Source organism: Corella eumyota, chromosome 1 (assembly GCF_963082875.1).
Source record: "Corella eumyota chromosome 1, kaCorEumy4.1, whole genome shotgun sequence".
Lineage (NCBI taxonomy): Eukaryota > Metazoa > Chordata > Ascidiacea > Phlebobranchia > Corellidae > Corella > Corella eumyota.
Window position 1 is genome coordinate 8103293 of NC_137490.1, and position 20179 is coordinate 8123471.

Sequence of the window (20179 nt, forward strand, 5' to 3'; positions counted from 1 at the left end):
GCTTAGGAAGCGAGCGGGGTTCGTCCAGGATCAATCAAATGGCAAACCATTTAAGAGCAAAAAAGCGAGTTGTGACAATGCTGATAGTTATTGTGGTAAGAATTTTTATGTTCTTTACTACACAAGTTCACTATACAGTCTTAACGCATTAGAATAAATCCTGTCCGCTTTTTTGGGGTAAAAATACACGGTGAGCATGTCTAATGTCTTGCAAAGTTATCGTAGTTGTTGTTGTACAAATAATTAAAAGATAAAAAGAAAGGCAGGTCAAGTTTGTTATTTTAAATCTAATCCTAAAAATACACGTTTGTTAAACAGGTACGCAGCAAGGCCAACCTTATGGTAAAATTATCGACTAAATCTATTTAATCAAAACAAGGTGACATGTTGCAACTAAAGATAAGGCACGTGTTTAAACAGGTTACCAAATTAAAAACACGCCAAAATCGATGGATGTATTATGATTTTCATCGATTTCAATCTGTGTATTTCATATAACACGGAAGAAGAATACCGGGGCGTCTGACATCAAACGGCCCACTTAACCGCGGGGTCTTATTAAAATGGTCGAGCGAATTAATTAAAGAATACACGCTTGGTATAAACGTAATTGTGTCGATTGTTTGCCCAATCGAGTTTTCGAAAGAGGATTTTAGTTAGGCAACGAAATGAACAAACGAAAATCGATGCTAATATATTTTCCGACCAAAAAGCTTTTGACTGAGCTTATTTAATAATTACAGCTTGTTCAACGTCCAAAAAGACATTTTTTAAACCGGACTTTACAATTAATTGATCGATTTTAAGTACATTAAGCCGAGCGTGCCAGGTTTTCGACAAACTGTGCCGTAAACAGCCAGAAAAAATGACGTAACAACTTACGTATTCTAAAAATAATCCTACGAAATATGTCATTAGAGGTATTTTAGCAACAAGCATCATTATTATAAACACATGGATTTGATAGGTATTAATATACATATAAACAAAGTATGGTACAATTTTAAAACGACATTCTGAATTGAATTAAAAGGCATTATTTAAAGGTCTAAAAAGAAATTATTTTATTATTGGTAAAATGGCGTTTAGATTAACTGTCTTTTTTTTGGTAACTTATTTTTTCGGTGACATATAACAGTTATCCTATTTATCTATGTTCCAGGCATTATAGTTCATCCCTAAATCTTATTGTAGTATTCCAATTCACCAAACTTTTTAACTTATTTTAGGTGTTTTACTTTATATGCTGGACCCCGTTATTTATCGTTAACGTGTGGAGGGCATTTGATCCAGTTGGTGCAATGCGAAAGTTGGAGGGAGTAATTGAAATTATTCAGGTAATTAAGAAAATCTTTAGGTCTTGCAGGACCAACAAATCACCAAATTAAAAATCCTTTACTCTAATTTTGGCTAAAGATGAACTAATTGATTTTCAAATTTAATTATAGATAACGCCCTCTTTTAATTAACCGTTTTTTATTAGCTGATGTCCTACATTTCGACTTGCCTAAATCCAGTAATTTACTGTTTTATGAACAAGAAATTTCGTGATGGATTTTTGAAAGCTTTTATTTGCTGTTTTCCAAAACCATGTCTCCGCGCCATTGGTACATCAAGACCGGTAAATATGCTTTATAATTATATAAACGCGTTTATTTCAACTAGTAAAGCCAATATTCATATTTAAGAAACTAATTGTCCCGAAAAGTTTAATAGAGCATTTGAAGTATTATAAATCTAAAAAAATATTAAAGTTTTGAACTTTGGCAAATTTGCATGATTTTTAATGTCGTTTTGTGTCGTAAATTCAATGCCCAAGTTCGACTGCTAAATCCCTTTTAAACAGTGCTTTGATTCATCTCATAGCCAACTGCAACGTATGCAATGTCGGAGAATGGCACTCAGGCGTCATTTGTGATAAGCAGTCCGAACAGAAACCGCTCCTACCGGACAACAAGCTTGCAGAGATAAAATACATGACCGAGCAAGACAGAAAAAAAAATCTTTGGATTGTTGCCCACTTACCGTAGCAAAATTAAATGGACACTCGTTTATCGGTATATGTAATCAATTTACACCAAACCAGCTATTTCTTAAATTGATGTAAAATAAATAATCGACCGTTTTTGCTAGTTTAATTACGTTGTTGTTGGTAGATTAAGCTTGTTGCCGAATATTTTGTTTGCATTTTGTGCCTAGTTAAAATACCTGAACTATCCCTAAGATACGTGGGCATGATTCATTGGATCATAAAATAATCTTTAAATTTTCGGGAATTTTAAACCCAACAAAAAATATTAAAGAAACATAATCGAAGAGAAAAGCAAAAACTTCTTATTGTTTTAAATCACATTTTTTCTCATCTTTAGCCTTTTACTTCATTTGGCGAAAAATTTAAAAATTCTTGCAAAATCGTTTTTAAACACATTTGCGTTGTTTCTTCAAATTGACTTAAGTTAATTAATTGTTCAACGTCGTTAAAGTGCTTCGTATAACAACTCACAATGCTAGGAACAGTGTTTTTAAGATCTGCGTTTTCTAAGTTGATTTTGTCATTTAAATGAAATATGGCAATAAGTTGTGTAAGTTGGATAGAAATCTACAAAAGCAGTAAATAAAAAAAAACATTAAAATCTTATGTTGTTTTTACTATTATAGATATTTACAAAAATAGATTATTGTTTATATAGATGCTTAAATACCTGATAGAAAACCTGTTTTAACGTTAGTTTGCTGGCCGAAATCGACGTGGTATTTAAACCAGATTCGTTTGAAATCAATTCCAGTTCGTTCCATATTTGAATTAAATTTTTAAACTCGCCAAACTCGAAGAAATGTTTTTGAAATTGCTTCTCCAAAATCGATTTAAAATTCTCTGCAAAAAAAACAACATAAAAATCAAATTAAACGACTTTTAAAAATAAACACCGATTACGATACATACCTTCGTAATTTACGTCGTTCAGCCATGTAGTGACGTCAGAATATACGTCACGCAATCGAAACTCGTCGCCTCGTGACGTCACGACACACCATAGTATCTCGTTTGTACATAAAACGAGCCTGCAAAATTAATAATTAATGTACAAGGTTGGTGGTACTTTATCAATGCTCGAGATTTGGAAATATCGTTGCAAATCAAGTAAAATATAACCTTTAAAAAGGGATAAATTTAAAAGTAAAATTAAACCTAGCGTAAAATCAAAGGCAGATAAACAAATGCAGTAAAGTGTTATCGCATCGGGCAGTTCTATTTTTAGAGAGGGATCGTCAAACATATTTAAAATTTGCCTACTAATCTTATGAAAACATTTGGTGAATTGAAATTGGTCGTCTTTTGAAGAACAAAATTTTAGCCAAACAGCAGTTTATGTTACACACCTAAATAAAATCATTGGTACAATGTTTTTTTTTTATTTAAAAAAAATTAACCTTAGGGTTATAAATTCCGACTCAAACAACATCGCCGCCTCCTGTGCTTCCTTCCATAGCCCGGTCCTCAAAACAACACTGGTAATTACACGGTTGGTGTACTCCCTTGCAGTGGCATGCTCGCCCCCTAATCTAGCCACCGTGGCCGCCGCATATAAACCAGCGTATTCGTCCTTGCCCAGACAAGGCTTAAGCAGAGCTCGGGTTGCTAGACATTCTGCCGCGATCGCATAATCTCCGATCGACGCGAAGCACTTGGCCGCCATTTCAAAGCTTCCGCCTACACATATAGATAGATGCAGAGTTATGATATATAAACTTACAGTTGACGTTGATAAGCAATATTCTTAATACTCTTGTGACGTCACTGCATATAATAACTTATTGCAAGAGAAAACACTGTAATCGCCCTTATAACAAAAACTAAAAAATGCCATAAAAATTGAAGAAATTTTTTCTAAAACTAAAATTTAACATAAAAATGCGTTTGAAAGGTCACTGGGTAAATTATATAGGTTAAATTGGCCATGTTAAACTTGTTTTGACCGTTTTCAGTTGACCAATTACCGACCATATTTAAGTTTTCTGGCCCACTGACAACAAGTCTCTATCAACAAAGGATCGTCGTCTGCCAACCTAGCACGTGACAGGGCAACTGCTTCCCGGTGTAGTTTGGCTTCACGAAGTAAAACAATTGCCTCTTTAACCTATATACAAATAAATATTAAAAAAATTATAATGGGTAAGGCAAGCTTTCAGTAAAAAAAAGGTAAGTTAAAGAAACATTTTTTTTAAAGTTTATATAACCTGAAGCTTGTAAAAAACACTAGTTTATTTTTAAACAAAGTTTTAGACAATGTACTTTGTAAAATCAAACATGGAGGGGAAATACATTTTTATAATTAAGTTTAAAATATAATTTACAAATAAAAAGTTAGTAGCCCTTTTATATCAGAAACATAATAACGAACCACATTTTTGTTTTTTACTTAAATATAGGGTATAAGAAAACGTGTAATTTTAAATATACTTGCATAATGGTGAAATTTGCAGGTGCCATAGCTTAAATCGCGTTAAATAAAAGCTAAGCCGTTTGTTATTACATAAAAAAGATCAAAACATTTTTGTTTTGTTTTAAAATCGAAGTCGTCAGATAAAATTTAGTAAATAATCTAAAAAGCTGTTTATATGCGTTTCTAAAATGCAACAACAGACAGTTAAAGTAATTATAAGTTTGTAAACCAGCAATTTGGTACCCTGTATTTATCATTTTTTTATTTTTAAAAACAAAAGTTTGTACAAACAAAATAGAGTAGCTGACCCTTTGCGACCAATTTAAATGCCATTTATTATTAAAAACTTTTCCTAACCCCTTAATTAATGGCACGTATTATACGTTGTTTATATTTATATACGTTTGACGTAATACATATACATCAAACATAGTCGTCATATTTAGAATAAGGCCTTTAATATAAACCCAATTAAGTCTAGTCCTAAATCGTAATCGTCATTGCGTTTATTTGAAATAACAAGGTCATACGAAGGGGCATACAATATACAATATAAGAGTAATACAATTCTTGGGGTTTATTTTTTTTAATACATAATTAGCCCGTTTCCATGTCCAAAAATAAAGCCAGGCTTTTTATTGGACTTTGGGCTAATTTTTAGTCCAAAGCCCAGTTCTGTTTCCATGGCCATTTAGCACATTGGGCTTTTTATTAAAATGTTCGTTTTGTCTGTTTGTCAGACTTAAAATTGTTATTGATTTAGTTATAAAACATCTTCTATTGCGAGTTTTAGTACAATTATTAATAACTAACTGAATATGGCTGTTTTAAACTTCTTTGTAAATCTGCTTAACGCAAAACAACCTGTTTTTATATTGTTTATTGCACAAAAAACACAAATCAAATTAACAGGTTGCCAATTGTATATATTAGCTTTCTTTAAACAGCTTCTTTGTTCTCAGTTGTTTTCTATTTTTGTTTAACCACTTATACCATTTAACACACCACTAATACCATTTTATCCTACAAAAAACAGATTCAAACGTGTTTAAACGAACCTAATAATGCTTTGTTTTTACTTGGCAGTCTGTAAAATTCAAACCATACAATTTGGCATTTTTACTGTCTGACAGATATTTGTAGGTGATTTTTTGTAAGATTACACATTTAAATTGACAGTTAACCAATTAATACGGCAATTATAAGATAAAATAACGGTTTATGTCAGACTATCCGCCAATATTTTACTGTAAAACTTGTTGTTTGGCATGTTTCAAAGTGTCCGTCGGTCAGACAGCTTAACTGCCGTTTTAAAATTGATTAAACCCGTATTTGTTTTTATTTACTAACCAAAAATTATTTAAATTTCATTCTACATCTTAATTTTATCCATTTGTTTGCATTTTATCAACAAAATATCGCTTAAACTAACAAAATCACGTATGCGCTCACTAGCCTAAGCGATCGCGTAACCGAAGACCGGCGAAAAGCCCGGGCTTTTTCGAATTAGACCACCTCTTTAGCAGGGCCAAAAAAGCCCGTTTTTTTTCGCCGAGTTATGATATTTTTGGACTAAATTAGTCCAAAGCCCAGAAAAAAGTGGACATGGAAACGGGCTAAATATTAGCGTAACATCAAAATCTTGAAGCAAGAAATTTTTGATATTTACCTTATTGCAACATAGAAGGTATTGTGAAGCATGTAAATGGTGGCCATCTTTCGCTAATTGTTCGGAAAAAGACAGGCAGGCATGTTGCCATACATCATGACCAGCCAACGGAGTCATAGCTACCATTTGATCGGTCAACTCGCCCCTTTCTATCGCGTTTTCGAGCATTCCTACAACGAATAAAAAAACAAAAATTATAGTCCTGCAATATATATCATTACACAAGGCTACAGACCTAACCCTTCCGGGTTCAAGTCCAACTAATGCCAGACTTGCTGCCCTTGAGCTAAGGGGTTTATATCACAAAGGTGTTTAAATGACACGCCCTTTTCCCCAAAAAAAGTCATTTCAAGTTTTAAGTGTAAAAATTAATTATATGACAATTTTTATAGTCTAACAATAATTCCTACTGATACCCCTTTGTTTAAAAATGCTCTAGTATTTAATGATTATATTCGCATGCAAACACAACTTTAATATAGCTTAAAAACTTAACTAAGACCACATCATACAAAATATTATGCCAGTTACTAATAGAAAAATATTGATTTATTATGTTAACATGTATTAAATCAAAGGCAATTTTATTACAACATTTAACAAATTTATTAAGTTGTATACTAACTACTATATTCTGTTAGTTTTTGTCTATTATCCGCAAACTAAGAACAAACGAGTTTTATTTAATGCGACTACAGAACATTTGCTTGAAAGTTATTTAAACTTTATTTATTTTTTTCCATTGCCCCATTAGGGGATCGTTTTTTTATTATTATTGTGGAGGGGAGTGATATTGTGACGTGTTTGAGGTATTCGTGACTGTTGGGCTTAAGGGCGAATAGTGTAGCATTGGTGCGGCTCAAACCCAAAACCTTTCGGCTCGTAGTCCGACGCCATGACCGAAAATTTAATAATTTTCATGATTTTCAAAATGAAATAACTCTCTACGGCCAACTAGCGATCAGAATATTAACATTTTAAAAATAATTAGTTGAATTTGTGTGGTGGTACCGGTTAATTTTTCTAATCTATTTTGCTATGTCAGTGTTATATGTATATGAAAAGCACTTAATTTTTATTCAAACAATTTATAGGAAATTTAAAATTTCAAAAATTGAATTAAACAAAATTTTAAAGTAACTTTAACGTTGAAATATGTGATAAAAAATTACAATAGATCGGATTTTTTAAAACCAGGCTCAGTTATCGTTTATAAATTTTGTTGCCATATTTACACCAATAACTATTGAAATAACTTGAATTTAACACAAATTTACCGATTATATCACCACTCCATAATTTTAAGGTCGCATTTGCATCACTATTTTCATCTTCCAATGTTCGCTTTTCTTCCTTTTCAAGCATCCTAAATATTAACTTTTTAAATTAAAATGACAGTTATTTCAAAGAAAAATTTTTAATCAGGTCATTTTAATATTAATGTGAGGTAATGAATTTTCAAATTTTTATTGGAAAAGAGTTTGCATATAATGTAATATTATTGGGTCTCGAATTTAAACCTTCTGGGTTGTAATTTAATGCCATGAATGATTAGTAAACCACTATTGGACTGTTCTCTAATAAATTAGTTACTTATTAATAACTCAAATTTAATATTATACCTATATGCTGAGACACGGTTTCCATAGAAGCCCAGGTCATCACGTGACACATTTTGAGTTTTACTTTTAACAATTTCTATGCAATCTTGTTGAAGCCCTTCCTTCTTTTTGTTATCCTAAAAAAATAACATTAAAAAATAAAAGAATTATACTAAAATAAACAAAATTTCAAGTAGTTTAGACAACTGTATAAAACTATATTTAACTATATTTAAGCAACATTTTAACCCACTATTGATATAGATAAGGGAAACAGATTTTTTGCCCGTTTTCTTCGATGTTGTGGAGTAATGGCTTCATCTTTGGTTGATAAATCACTTTGGCGAGTTTGAGATAAATTATCCAGCAATTCTTTTAATGTAGAAGAATCTATATTTTCTGGTTGGTTTTGATTTTCATTCCACGATTTTGCATTCGGATTCAAATTTGAAAATGTGTGATCACTATTTCTAAACAACATAAGTAGCATTTTTTTGGTAATTATCGTACTGACTTATACTTTGATCTGACCTAAAATCAAAGAAAAAATAAAATGCTTACTGAATAGCAACATTTTTTTGGTTTTCCAAATCCATCTCTTCAAGCAATTCAGCTTTTTTTCTTTCGAGCAACGTTTCAATGTCGAAATCCAAGTCATTGCTATTCTCTGATTTTTCAAGTGACAATTTTTCTACAAAAACATACACAATTAATCAATCCAAATAACAAAAGTTTTGTAATGGTAAATAATAACAACTCACCATTAGGAGTGGGAATATTTTTTGCTTGATGAGCTGTGTTTGATTTTTTCTTCTTGTTTTTCTTTTTCCATTGATTATTCTGTTTTTGATTAATTCCAGGAGAGCCTTCAACAAAATAAAGTTCATGTTCTACAGTTTATAAGCAAGATATATCTTTTTCGTTATGTTTTAAATCTATAAATAGTGTAATAACCGAGTACAAAGTTCTTAATATTAATTCACAATTTCACAATATTTAACAGTTTATTAACTTAGTCACGGTAAACCTTATTCAAATAGAATCACATTAATATTTACATAAACAATAACATAATAAATCTAAAGCAACCTTAAACCTCAAGTCAACCTTTAACTAACATAAGAAGTGGCGGTAAGCTAAAAGGGGAAGTGACGTAAGGGTGAAGGCATCAGACCAGAAAGATAACGGCGAGGATAATAAAACACAGTACGTTACAATGCCACTCCCCCGATAACAGTATTCTCCGAATACGATTCTAGCATACACAGAAAATCACAAAAACAGTATTTACAACTAAAAATTTACACGATAAATGAAATTGTTAACAATATCTTAATGGGCGGCGAATAAAACGTCCACCACGAGAATGTGAAGGCATATTTGTTTCTGGGTCAGATATATCAGATTCGTATAAATTAATAATATTATTATCACTTTGGTCAAACACATTATTACTATTATTGTTATTATTATTATTATGATAATTTTCATTAGAAATATCAGAATTAAACCAATTGGGCAAGTTTTGGCCACTGTAACGCCACAACCTGTTGCGATTTACCACTTTTGGTTTGTTTTTACGAGATTTTTGTATACGATACACTAAGTCATTTATACGTTTTGTAATGACAAACGGTCCTTTCCATGGCAGGGACAGTTTTGGACTCTTTCCCTTTTTTCTTTGAGGGCAAAAAAGCCACACAGCCTGACCCACCCCAAAAATGTCTTTAGCCGAATTCCGATCGTAGTATTTTTTCATTCGTTTTCCTGTAAAGTTAAGCCTTTTTCTTGCAAACTCATGTACATTATCCAATGTTTTTTGGTTCATCTTTACGTAATCAATCGGTGAATATGTTGTTTTCTCAGGGCGACCAAACAAAAAGTCTGTCGGTAAGTTCATTTCTCGGCCAAACATAATCATGGCCGGGGTTAATTCAGTGCTGTCATGCACTGCGGTTCGATAAGCCATTAAAAGGTAAGGTAGTTGTAGATCCCAGTCTTGTTGATTTTCGTTTATAAACATCGACAATTGTGCTAATATAGTTCTGTTAAACCTTTCGACCATACCATCGCTTTGTGGGTAATATGGTGTAGTACGGGTTTTTGTTATATCAAATGTTTTTAAAAGCTCTTTAAACAAATGAGATTCAAAATTTGAACCCTGGTCTGTAAACAGTTCGCATGGTACACCAAATCTTGTGAACAGTTGTTCTATTAAAGTTTTTGCCACTGTTTTTGCTTCTTGGTTTGGTACTGGGTATGCTTCTGGCCATTTGCTAAAATAGTCCATGACAATTATTATGTATTTATTCCCAGAACTTGATGTTGGTAAAGGACCAAGTACGTCAACTGCTATTCTTTTAAACGGATATCCTACGTTGTATAGCTTCAGTGGTGCTCTTAGTTTTGTAGCGGGACCTTTTCTTGCCGCACATTTGTCGCAGGCTTTGCAAAATATAGCTACATCCGTCCTGCATTTATACCAATGGTACTGTGAACTAATTTTCTCCAATGTTTTTTTCAACCCAAAGTGTCCTGCGGCAACTTGTCCATGCATGCGTTTGATGATTTGTTGCTGAAAAGGTTTTGGGACAATAATTTGATGTTTTATTATGAGACCATCATCTTGTTCCCATTTGCGGCACAAAACATCGTTTTGAATAACTAACGAATCCCATTGTAAGTAGTAATACTTTGCCGCTTGACTGAGTGGTGCAATCTCATCCCAGTCAGGTCGATTTTTTCCTGAATGAAGGCAGCTTGCAATTGTTTTTGTATCAGGGACTAATAATTGAGCTTCTTTTAGTTGCTGCGGAAACAAAAGGAAAACATCCGTTGTAGCGTTTATTATTTTTACATCCACAGTTTTTTCATTTTTATTTAAACCAGGTACTTTTTTACAATATTTACAATTTCGGTTGCATGGCCATCTTGAAAGCGCATCGGCGTTGTTGTGTTTTAATCCTTTTCTGTATACACAATCTCAAAGTCGTATTCATTTAAACGTTCAATCCATCTTGCCATTTGGCCCTCTGGTTTACGAAAGTTCAAAAGCCAACTTAACGAGCCATGGTCGCTTCGAATTTTAATTTTTCGTCCGTATATATAATAACGAAAGTGTTCCACTGCATCCACAATAGCAAGAAGTTCCTTCCGTGTGGTACAATAATTTTTTTCTGCGCTAGACAATGATTTGGTAAAATATTCAATTACGTGTTCTAGGCCATCTTCTTGTCGTTGTGACAGAACAGCTCCTAAAAACTGGTGCTTCAGTTAATGCCCTTTTTAGAGATTGAAACGATTTTTCACAGTCGGCACTCCAATTAAAGCGAACATCTTTTCCCAATAAACGGTGCAAAGGCTGTGCCATATAAGCAAAATTACGTATAAACTTTCGGTAATATGAACAGAGTCCCAAAAAACTTTGTAGTTCCTTAAGTTTACTTGGTGTCAGCCATTCTTGAATTGCCTTTATTTTTTCTTGTGATGTCTTAATTCCATCTTCAGTAATTACATGTCCTAAGTATTCGACTGATTTTGCAAAAAGTTTACATTTCGAGGCATTAAGTAGCAAGTTTGCATCAATTAATCGTTGAAACACTTCTTCCATATTTAAGCACAATTTGTCAAAAGTTTCTGCGTGGACAAGTACATCGTCTAAATATACTAAGCATTTTTTGTTTGAAATCCCAGACAACACTCGATCCATTAACCTTTCAAATGTACTAGGGCTACCACACAAACCAAAAGGCATAACATTAAAGTGAAACAACCCTTTACCAGATGAAAAGGCGGTTTTTTCTTTATCTTTCGGATCTACTAAAACTTGCCAGTAGCCACTTTTAAGGTCCAGTGTAGAAAACCATTTAGAGCCCTTAATGCAATCTAAAAGTGTGTCAATTCTTGGCAGTGGGTAGGCATCTTTTTTAGTAATTGCATTTAGTTTTCTGTAGTCGACACAAAAGCGTTTTGAGCCATCTTTCTTTTTTACCAAAACTACAGGCGAACACCATGGGCTATAAGACGGAAATATTATTTTATCTTTAAGCATTTCTTCTATTAATTTGTCCATTTCTTGTTGTTGACTTATTGGCAACCTCCGAGGTCGTTGTTTAATAGGCATTGCGTCGCCAGTTTCAATGCGATGAAGGGTTTTGTCGGTTGCCGTTGGTGTTAACGAACTTCTTACGTAACTTTTTATTAAGTCCTCGCATCGTTTACATTGTGTGGGTTTCAAGTTTATTTTTGCTCTCGTAATAAGGTCTTTTGTGGCCTCGTCATCTTGAAATATGCCTTCTAATTGTTCGTTTCTAGGTGATGGGGCTAACTGTAGTTGTGCATCAACTTTTTGAACATAATTTAATTTAATTTCTTCAGTCGCAGTTTTCAGCAAGCTTGCATTAGCATCAATGGTAAACTTGAATTTGTTTAAAAAATCCAGGCCTAAAATACCATCTTCTTCGATTTCGCATATTAAAGTTTGATGTTTGTACATAGTTTTTCCTAAAATAAAGTTCAATTCACACGTACCATCAACAGCGATTGTATTATTTCCCACCCCTCGCAAAGTAATGGGTGTCGGACAAAAACGGTTTTGATTATGGTGCTTGAATATTTTTCTGCTTATAATTGTTACGTCGGCTCCTGTATCAACCAACATAGAAATGTGTAAATGGCCATAAATAACTTTACAATATAAACCATTAAGATGACCTGATAAAGTTAAGCCGACGTTTCTAGAGGCACCTTTAAATCTAACCGAACGAGGCCTCAGTTGTTCGGTTATTGATAGTTTCCCGGCCCGGGACGATTATAGTTTCTATTTCGTTGTGGTCTGTTATAGTTAGGATAACGGTTTCCATTAGGCATTTTAAATTGCTCCGTCAAGTCTACAATAGCTTGACTCATTTTTTCCAATTTACTTGCTACAGATACATCGACTTGGGCGTTGGTCGCATTCGCTGTTCGCACTGGCCTTATTTGACGATTATTTTGCTCTTCTTCAAGACGCATTGCCCAATCCAAAGCTTCATCTAAGGAACGCGGATCTTTTAGCCTTAAGCCTGAAATAATAGAGGGGTAGTCTTTAAGGGCGTTGAGAAAACAGTTCACCTTGACGGTTTCCAAGTCGGATTCTTTTGATTGTTCGTATACCTTACAGCGTCGTGCCATCGAGTTTATATCTTCCGAAAGATCAACAAGACTTTCATTATGCCGCCGAACGCGACAATGCAACAGCGACACGGGATCACGTATCTTTATTCCAAATTTTTGAATCAGCTTGTTTTTAACTACAATAAATTGTCGTCTTTTTTCAGGGTCCAGGCTCGTTATAACGCTTGAGGCGGAATCTTTTAAATGAAGAGCAAGTTGCGTGCCTTTGGTATATTGCGACCACTGATTGTATTCTGCCGCAATCTCAAATCGAGCCAAAAAATCTTCAACAGAACCTTTACCATCGAATCGATCAAGGGTTACAGGCGATACCTTTTCTTTATTTGGAGTACCATTTGGTAAGGCAAATCGAACCCTTGTTGGCGTCAGAAGTTCAATGTTTTTATTTAGTTCTTCTTGATTAGCCCGGGTTGAACTCATGAAGTCTTTGACCTTGGTATCAGCGTCTTCTTTAATATTTATCAATTTTTGTGAAACTTCCCTTTCACTTGCATTAAACGTTTCGTATTGCTCAAATTTCATTTTTAGATCATTTATTGCACCCACTGTTGTTTTTTGAGCTTTTTCAATATTGCTGTAAAGGCTCACATATTTTTGTTGCATCGACGTTACCGCGGCATTTAGCTGTTGTTGCATCTCAACCCTGATTTCGGTAACTCGGTGGTTGACTGTTTCTTCTAGTTCTCTCATTAGTAATGTTTCCATATCCTGCATTTTTTTTCCATAACATTTTCCCAATTTTCAGGTAGTGGGGTTTTAATAAAAACCTCGCTTTCCGAATCAGACAGTCTGGATCTCGGCAGGACCTCCAATGTAATAACCGAGTACAAAGTTCTTAATATTAATTCACAATTTCACAATATTTAACAGTTTATTAATTTAGTCACGGTAAACCTTATTCAAATAGAATCACATTAATATTTACATAAACAATAACATAATAAATCTAAAGCAACCTTAAACCTCAAGTCAACCTTTAACTAACATAAGAAGTGGCGGTAAGCTAAAAGGGGAAGTGACGTAAGGGTGAAGGCATCAGACCAGAAAGATAACGGCGAGGATAATAAAACACAGTACGTTACAATAGATATAGTTTAACAAATTTTCTGGTTATTAGTAAACCCCCATCAAACAAAAAACCACAATTACCAGGGGCAAGGTGTAGTGGTCAGAACCATTGCTACACTAAAGAAGGTCCTAAGTTCGATACACACTGTTTTTATGCTGTAGCGTGTTAAGTCAGATGCTATAAACAGCATAAACTCCTACTGAGCCAGCATTAAATTAGCAGCTTAATTATCGGGCAATTTTAATCTATAATTCCCAAAACTGCCAAAGTAAACTTGAGACTGGGTCGAGGTAATAATTGTTCATCCAATTTTCACATCGAGGATAAATTTGTTTATAAAACAAACAAACAATAGTAGATACAAAAACCAGAAAAATTGCATTTACCAAAAAATCAAAAAAATGTAATTTGGTATAAAAAAAATTACCACAAACACCGGGTTAACCATAAAACAAAATAAAAACAAACTTTTAGGAGGCTCTTTGTTTTCCTGATTACATGGTGACCAAACATGAACCGAATAATCGTCACCACCAGAATAAACAACACCACTTTGACCATTAGTATTGGTTAATATTGGACTCCATATTACACATAAGACCCTGCCACTGTGTCCCCTGTAATTTGCTATTGGTTCTTCTTTCATTACATCCCATACCTAGTAAAAAAGTGTTTCTTTAAGATATATATGTAAAGTTTTTTTGGGATATCTTTATTTTCAATGCCGAAAGGCCAACTTTTAAGACAAAACTTAGTAGTAATCTTATTTTTTTTTAAAATGGCTTGCTAAAAACACTTTTTAAATAACAAATATTAAAATTGGCTACTGCTTTCAAACTTTACTGATTTTTTACTTTAACTAGCATAAAGCACATTAAAAATTATTTTACAAAAATAATTTTGTTGTAGTTTTTTTATATTATTAAAATAATTTTTACAAAACAATTTAAAAAAAAACTTAACAATGTCAACCTGAGCGGTTCCATCATAAGAAGATGAAACAAGTTGATTTATATTATTAGAATTCCAGGACAATCCAGTTATTCTCCCAGTATGACCTGACAGTGTTCTATAAGATTGTGTTATGGGTGTCGGTAAAGTATTATCAGTTTCTATAAAAAAATATGTTAAAAAAATTTCATCATATTAAAAACAGTCATGTAAAATTAAACTGGGTAACTAAAAATAAAAAGATTATTTTATCTTTATTGATAAGCAATTTAAACAAGAAATAATTTAAAAAAGTTTTGTATTTAGCTAAAAAATAATAGGGCTATTCAAAAATGCCATTTCTTTTTTACAAATTTAACATGTCTTATACATATGTGTTTTTAAAAAGTTTTGTTATTTTTACATACCTTCGTCAAAATTTTTCTCTGCAATATTTCTTACATCGTTAATGCAAACATGTGAATTATTCGACCCAGAAGCAATGAAATAACGTTGTTCTACACATAAAAATATTTAATAACATATTTACCTACAAAAATTAAACACTTTTAAAAAATTAATTTACCATGTGTTGAATCAACAGGACACCAAGCAAGACAATTAATTATTTTATTGTGAACTTTGTAGGTTGTAACAAAGTCTAAGTAGGGAGCTCGACAAATATGAAAACTCCTAAAAAATATAAATTTATTCATTTTTAATCCTTAGTTAATACAGTAGAAATTCTTCTAAAAAAATTAACCATTAAACTTTGATATTACAAATTAATAGATTTAATCTTTATTTTATTTTTTAATAATTGGTTTTACCTAAAATTTAAAAAAAGTCAAATCAATAAATAATACAAATGAAAACAACATTTTGTTACCCGTCTTCATTTCCAACAGCCAATAAATTTCCATTCTTCATCCATGACAACTCACTATGTTTTCCACTAACATGATTTAAATGTTCGTTTGTCGAGTGAACAATTGTGTTTAGGTCTGTGCCATGCTTTAATTTCTATAAATAATATTAAACCTGTGAATTATAATTTAAAAATAGTTTTAATAAAAATTATGGTTTAAAGTTTGTACGAAAACTATTAATAAAATCTAGCACAAATATAATTTTTATAAAGATAAGTTAAGTTAGGTAAAAAAGACTGGTGACACAAAGTATCACAACATGAGGTCATTGGTTTGATTCCAACCGCAACCATTCCATAAAGCCCTTTAGTAGGACACTATGAACAATACCAACTCCTGTCAAGCCCAAAGCCAATCTGCAGATTAATAATAAAGCAAAATGCTAAACAATATTAAAAACTGCGAAATGCAACTTAGGCTGGGCCAGGGTTTCAAATGCTACCCTACATTATGACTGCAAAGTTAATCTTTCCCTTTGAAGATAAACAAATATACAAAAAATCTTATGACTTATGTACAAAATAAAATTTTACACTTTTAAATTGAAGTCTTTTTAAAATTAAAAAAGTTGTTACTGAATGTTCATGCATGAATATAATTCCCTCTCCACCACAAGAATACAAACAAATTAAATGATCTTCATCATTTCTATGATTTTCTTTGGTGGAACAAATAGGACCCCACCCAATAGAATAAACAGGTTTGAGGTGGTAAGTAGCAGCAATCATAGGTGGTTTAAGAGAAAGAGTATCGTAAACTCCAACCTAAAAATTTTTCAATTTCAAAAATACTGATATTTATTTTATACCAACCAGACTTCTGGTATTATTTGAAGTATTTTCTTAATTGAGAAAAAATTTATGCTATGCCAACTAAAAAACAATGCAGTGATTACAACACTTGACTTGACAACAGGTCTTTGGTTCAATTCCAACAACTTTCATGCCATAGAAACCTTAAACAATTGACTATAAATAAAATGTACACCTGTCGAATCCAATCAACAGGTTAACCATCTGACAAGTTGGTTAATAACATCCAGAGCTGCAAAAGGCAACTTTGAATTAGGCCCGGGTAACAGATGTTACCTTATGTTGAGGCAGTAAAATTTGGTCTTTCAATCATAAGGTTAAAAAAATCAACAAAAAACTAAATGATATTGTATTAATTGCAGTAAAGAAAAGTCTTCAGTTGTTCACAAATTTTTAACAGCATGTTTAATACAATTTTTTTGGAAAAATTTTAAGCATACACATTTATGTAGTCAAGCATTTACAAACAAATACCTTTCCATCTTCAGTACCATAAGCTAGTATTCCCTCTCTAGTAGGATGCCAAGCCATAGACATAACCTAAAAAAAGTAAATTTTTTATTTAATTAAGTTGTAAATCTACCAACAAAAACTGAATATTCACACATAGTAAAGAATAATTTTTTTTACTTTTTCTTTAACTCCTTGCCACAACGCCAAAACATCAAATGGATTTCTTGGATTTTTGGTTTTCCATATTCGAATAATTCCATCACCGACTCCTACCGCCACATTGCTTGGGTCAGTTGGAGATACTAAAAAAATTTTTTTTTATAACTTAATATAACATAGGATTAAAAATTAAGGCTTTAAAAATATAATAATACAACATTTACAACAAAACAAAAACATTTTGAACAAGAATTGCTGTTAAAATTATTAGACTTTATTAGGCTTTTAGCTAATAACGATGTAACCATGTTGTAAAAAAAGTTGCATAAAAAGTAAGTAAACCTTTATTTAAATTAAAAAATATATATATATATATACACATTCAAAATATTTCTCACCTGCAATAGAATAAACAAAACCTCCGAGTGTTGGTAACGACCAATCTGGAGTTACTTGAGCCAGGTCATTATTTAAAGTCCAATGTTTTATGTATCTGTCCATTGATGTTGTTATTACTGAGTTGGTATCTCTTCCTGATGTGATGTTGAATATAATTCTTTGATGACCTGAATCACGACAATGGCCACCAATTACCTTTTTAAAAGAAAATAATAAATTATTAAGCCAAATTCAAAAGACCCTACAAAGTAAAAAATAAAATTGATTTTTGTAATAATACTTATAAAGTATATATAAGTTAATAATGATGTATATACAAACAAACCATAAATACAAAAAAAAAATTAGCAAGTTTTTTATTAATTTGCAAACTGTGTATATTATTTTTTTAAACTGTATTACAAGAAATTAATGTTTTGAAGCTACATGAATCAGTTTTTTTTAGTTGACCTAGTATAATAGCATAAAAACCTACTTGCAAGTCCTGTTAATAACAATCACACATAAAAATTTTACTATAAAATCATTTATTATATATATATAAGTAAAAGATTTTATTTACATACTTGATAAACTGGGGACTTGGTAGATACATCCCACTTAAGAATTTCCCCATTATACGTTGAAGAAATAAAAGTTGTCTTGGAATGCTTTGGCCAAAACAGAGCAACATATAATTTACTTGCATCACTATTGGCATGGCGACCTTTAACAAAAAAAAACGTTTAAAAAATTAAAACTTTTAAATTTAAAAACAAAAGTTATTCAACCTTTTGAAGACTTGGGTGGTAATTGACAAATATTTAAACATTTTCCGCTCGAAAAACTCCAAAGTCTTATTGTTCGATCTTTACTGGATGTTACAACAATCCCTTTCATTTTCCTAAAAACGCAAACAAATTTAGGTAGCAATATTAGTTTTCATTGCATAGGAATGTTAAATAATAATTATGACATCATTTAAAGCTTAAAAAACTTTGTCAATAACTTATAAAACTGCTATTTTTTGCAATATTTTGTTTGTTTGAGTCAAAGTTACCTTTTTTCATCCGTTATTAAAACATCTAAATTATTTTTTTCTTGAGAGCCATTCTCTTCTTGAAGAATATCTTCGGATGAAAATGGTGACCATGTTAAACTTTGTATTTCTTGTTCATGGCCTCTTAATTTTCTTATAATCTAAAAACAATAATGTTATGAAAATAAACCATTTACGAATTTAATATGCCAACAAATAATAATATCAAACAATACTTTATTTACCACTTATATTTACACATCTCGTCAAAATTTTTACTACTTTTATATTTAAAATATTTATTAATAAGCTTTAATCAATTTTACCTAAACTTTAACTTGAATATTATTTTATCGAACATTAGGTTAGTATGATTTAATAATTGCAAAAACTAAAGCTAATTATTTTTATACCTTTAACATTTTTGAATAACCATGGGGTGCACATTACATTTTACTACCTATTACAATATGTTTATTACAACAAATATAACATACCTTTCCCTTACTGCTAATATCAACCACTGATGCCGCACCTGACTTGTAGCCAAGAACTACAAGGTTGGAATAATGAGGTGAACAGGCCACACAAGTCAGTTGTTGTAAACTTATCGTTTCAGGAAAATATTTGTTTGTGGTTTCTGCTTTTAGATTCCATACCACTATCATTCCTTTTTCATCTCCCGAGATTATAAGATCCATATTTGCTGCAAAAATCAACGTATTTTAAGAGCAGACTTTTTAACGCAAATATAAAATTTACATATAATTAGTTCTACTTGGACAAAATAGCAATACCTGAAGACCAATGTAAACAAGTAATTTTGTTAGAGCCATGAATTTTGTGCTCCAATATAAATTGTTTTGTTTTGATGTCCCAAATTTTAACTGATCCATCATCACTTCCGGATGCCAATAAACATTGATCTTCATCTTCACAGTGACGAAACAAGCAAGAATTAATTTTTGCATCATGTCCACTTAAAATTCCTGTATTTTTTATTAACACAAACTTACACATAAATTGTAAAAACCGTTTTTTTTAAAAACATAATTATTAATATTCTTACTAATGTTTATTACACAAAAAAAACAACAACTATTTTTATAAAAAATTACAGTATTTGTGAATGCAAATACTTAAATTTAGTTATAGTTCTAATTCTTACCATAATAAGCTGGAATATCTTTAGTTATGTCCAGCAAGTATACTACATTTCTTGATGCAAAAGCAAAATATCCTCTGAAGGAATCTGTTGCCCTGGATTGATACCACACAGGGGAAGAAGACAGACCAAGTTCCATGTAAAATATTTACACATCAGTTTCAACTTTGAAATTGTTTAAATTTTAATTTACTACTCTAGAATTGCAAATTAAAAGTTTATAAATATCGGTATATATGTACATGATTTTAAAAAGATTTAAAAATAAATATCATAATACTTTACGATTTAAATAATAGATATACTACTGCACTACAGTTTAAACTTCAATATTTAGAAATAAAATGTAATTAAT

At 31.7% G+C, this 20179-nt stretch overlaps 1 protein-coding gene across 1 annotated transcript; it reads right to left on the reverse strand.

Moving 5' to 3' along the window:
- Positions 1–1790: 1790 nt before the first annotated feature.
- LOC145763797 (gem-associated protein 5-like) lies at positions 1791–20006 on the reverse strand. Its single transcript, XM_082575321.1, has 26 exons — positions 19828–20006; positions 19457–19648; positions 19157–19365; positions 18681–18820; positions 18412–18524; positions 18208–18347; positions 17641–17836; positions 17261–17385; positions 17105–17170; positions 16394–16582; positions 15779–15912; positions 15476–15582; positions 15318–15407; positions 14932–15071; positions 14428–14617; positions 8477–8581; positions 8277–8406; positions 7969–8185; positions 7737–7852; positions 7392–7480; positions 6115–6284; positions 4004–4139; positions 3433–3712; positions 2945–3063; positions 2703–2875; positions 1791–2599 (listed from the first exon to the last, which is right to left on the reverse strand). Exons 1-26 carry the CDS (start codon positions 19961–19963, stop codon positions 2366–2368), a joined length of 3936 nt encoding a protein of 1311 aa, XP_082431447.1. The 5' UTR covers positions 19964–20006; the 3' UTR covers positions 1791–2365.
- Between the last annotated feature and the right edge of the window lie 173 nt (positions 20007–20179).

Bases quoted from the DNA above. Each gene is read 5' to 3' on its own strand.
- LOC145763797 (XM_082575321.1), bottom strand. From the start codon at position 19,963: ATGGAACTTGGTCTGTCTTCTTCCCCTGTGTGGTATCAATCCAGGGCA. The intron at 8,582-14,427 runs GTTTGTTTTTAT...ATTTTGTTGAAG, and splicing joins AAACAAAGAGCCTCCTAAAA to GCTCTCCTGGAATTAATCAA. The intron at 2,876-2,944 runs GTATGTATCGTA...TTTTTTTTGCAG, and splicing joins GAACGACGTAAATTACGAAG to AGAATTTTAAATCGATTTTG.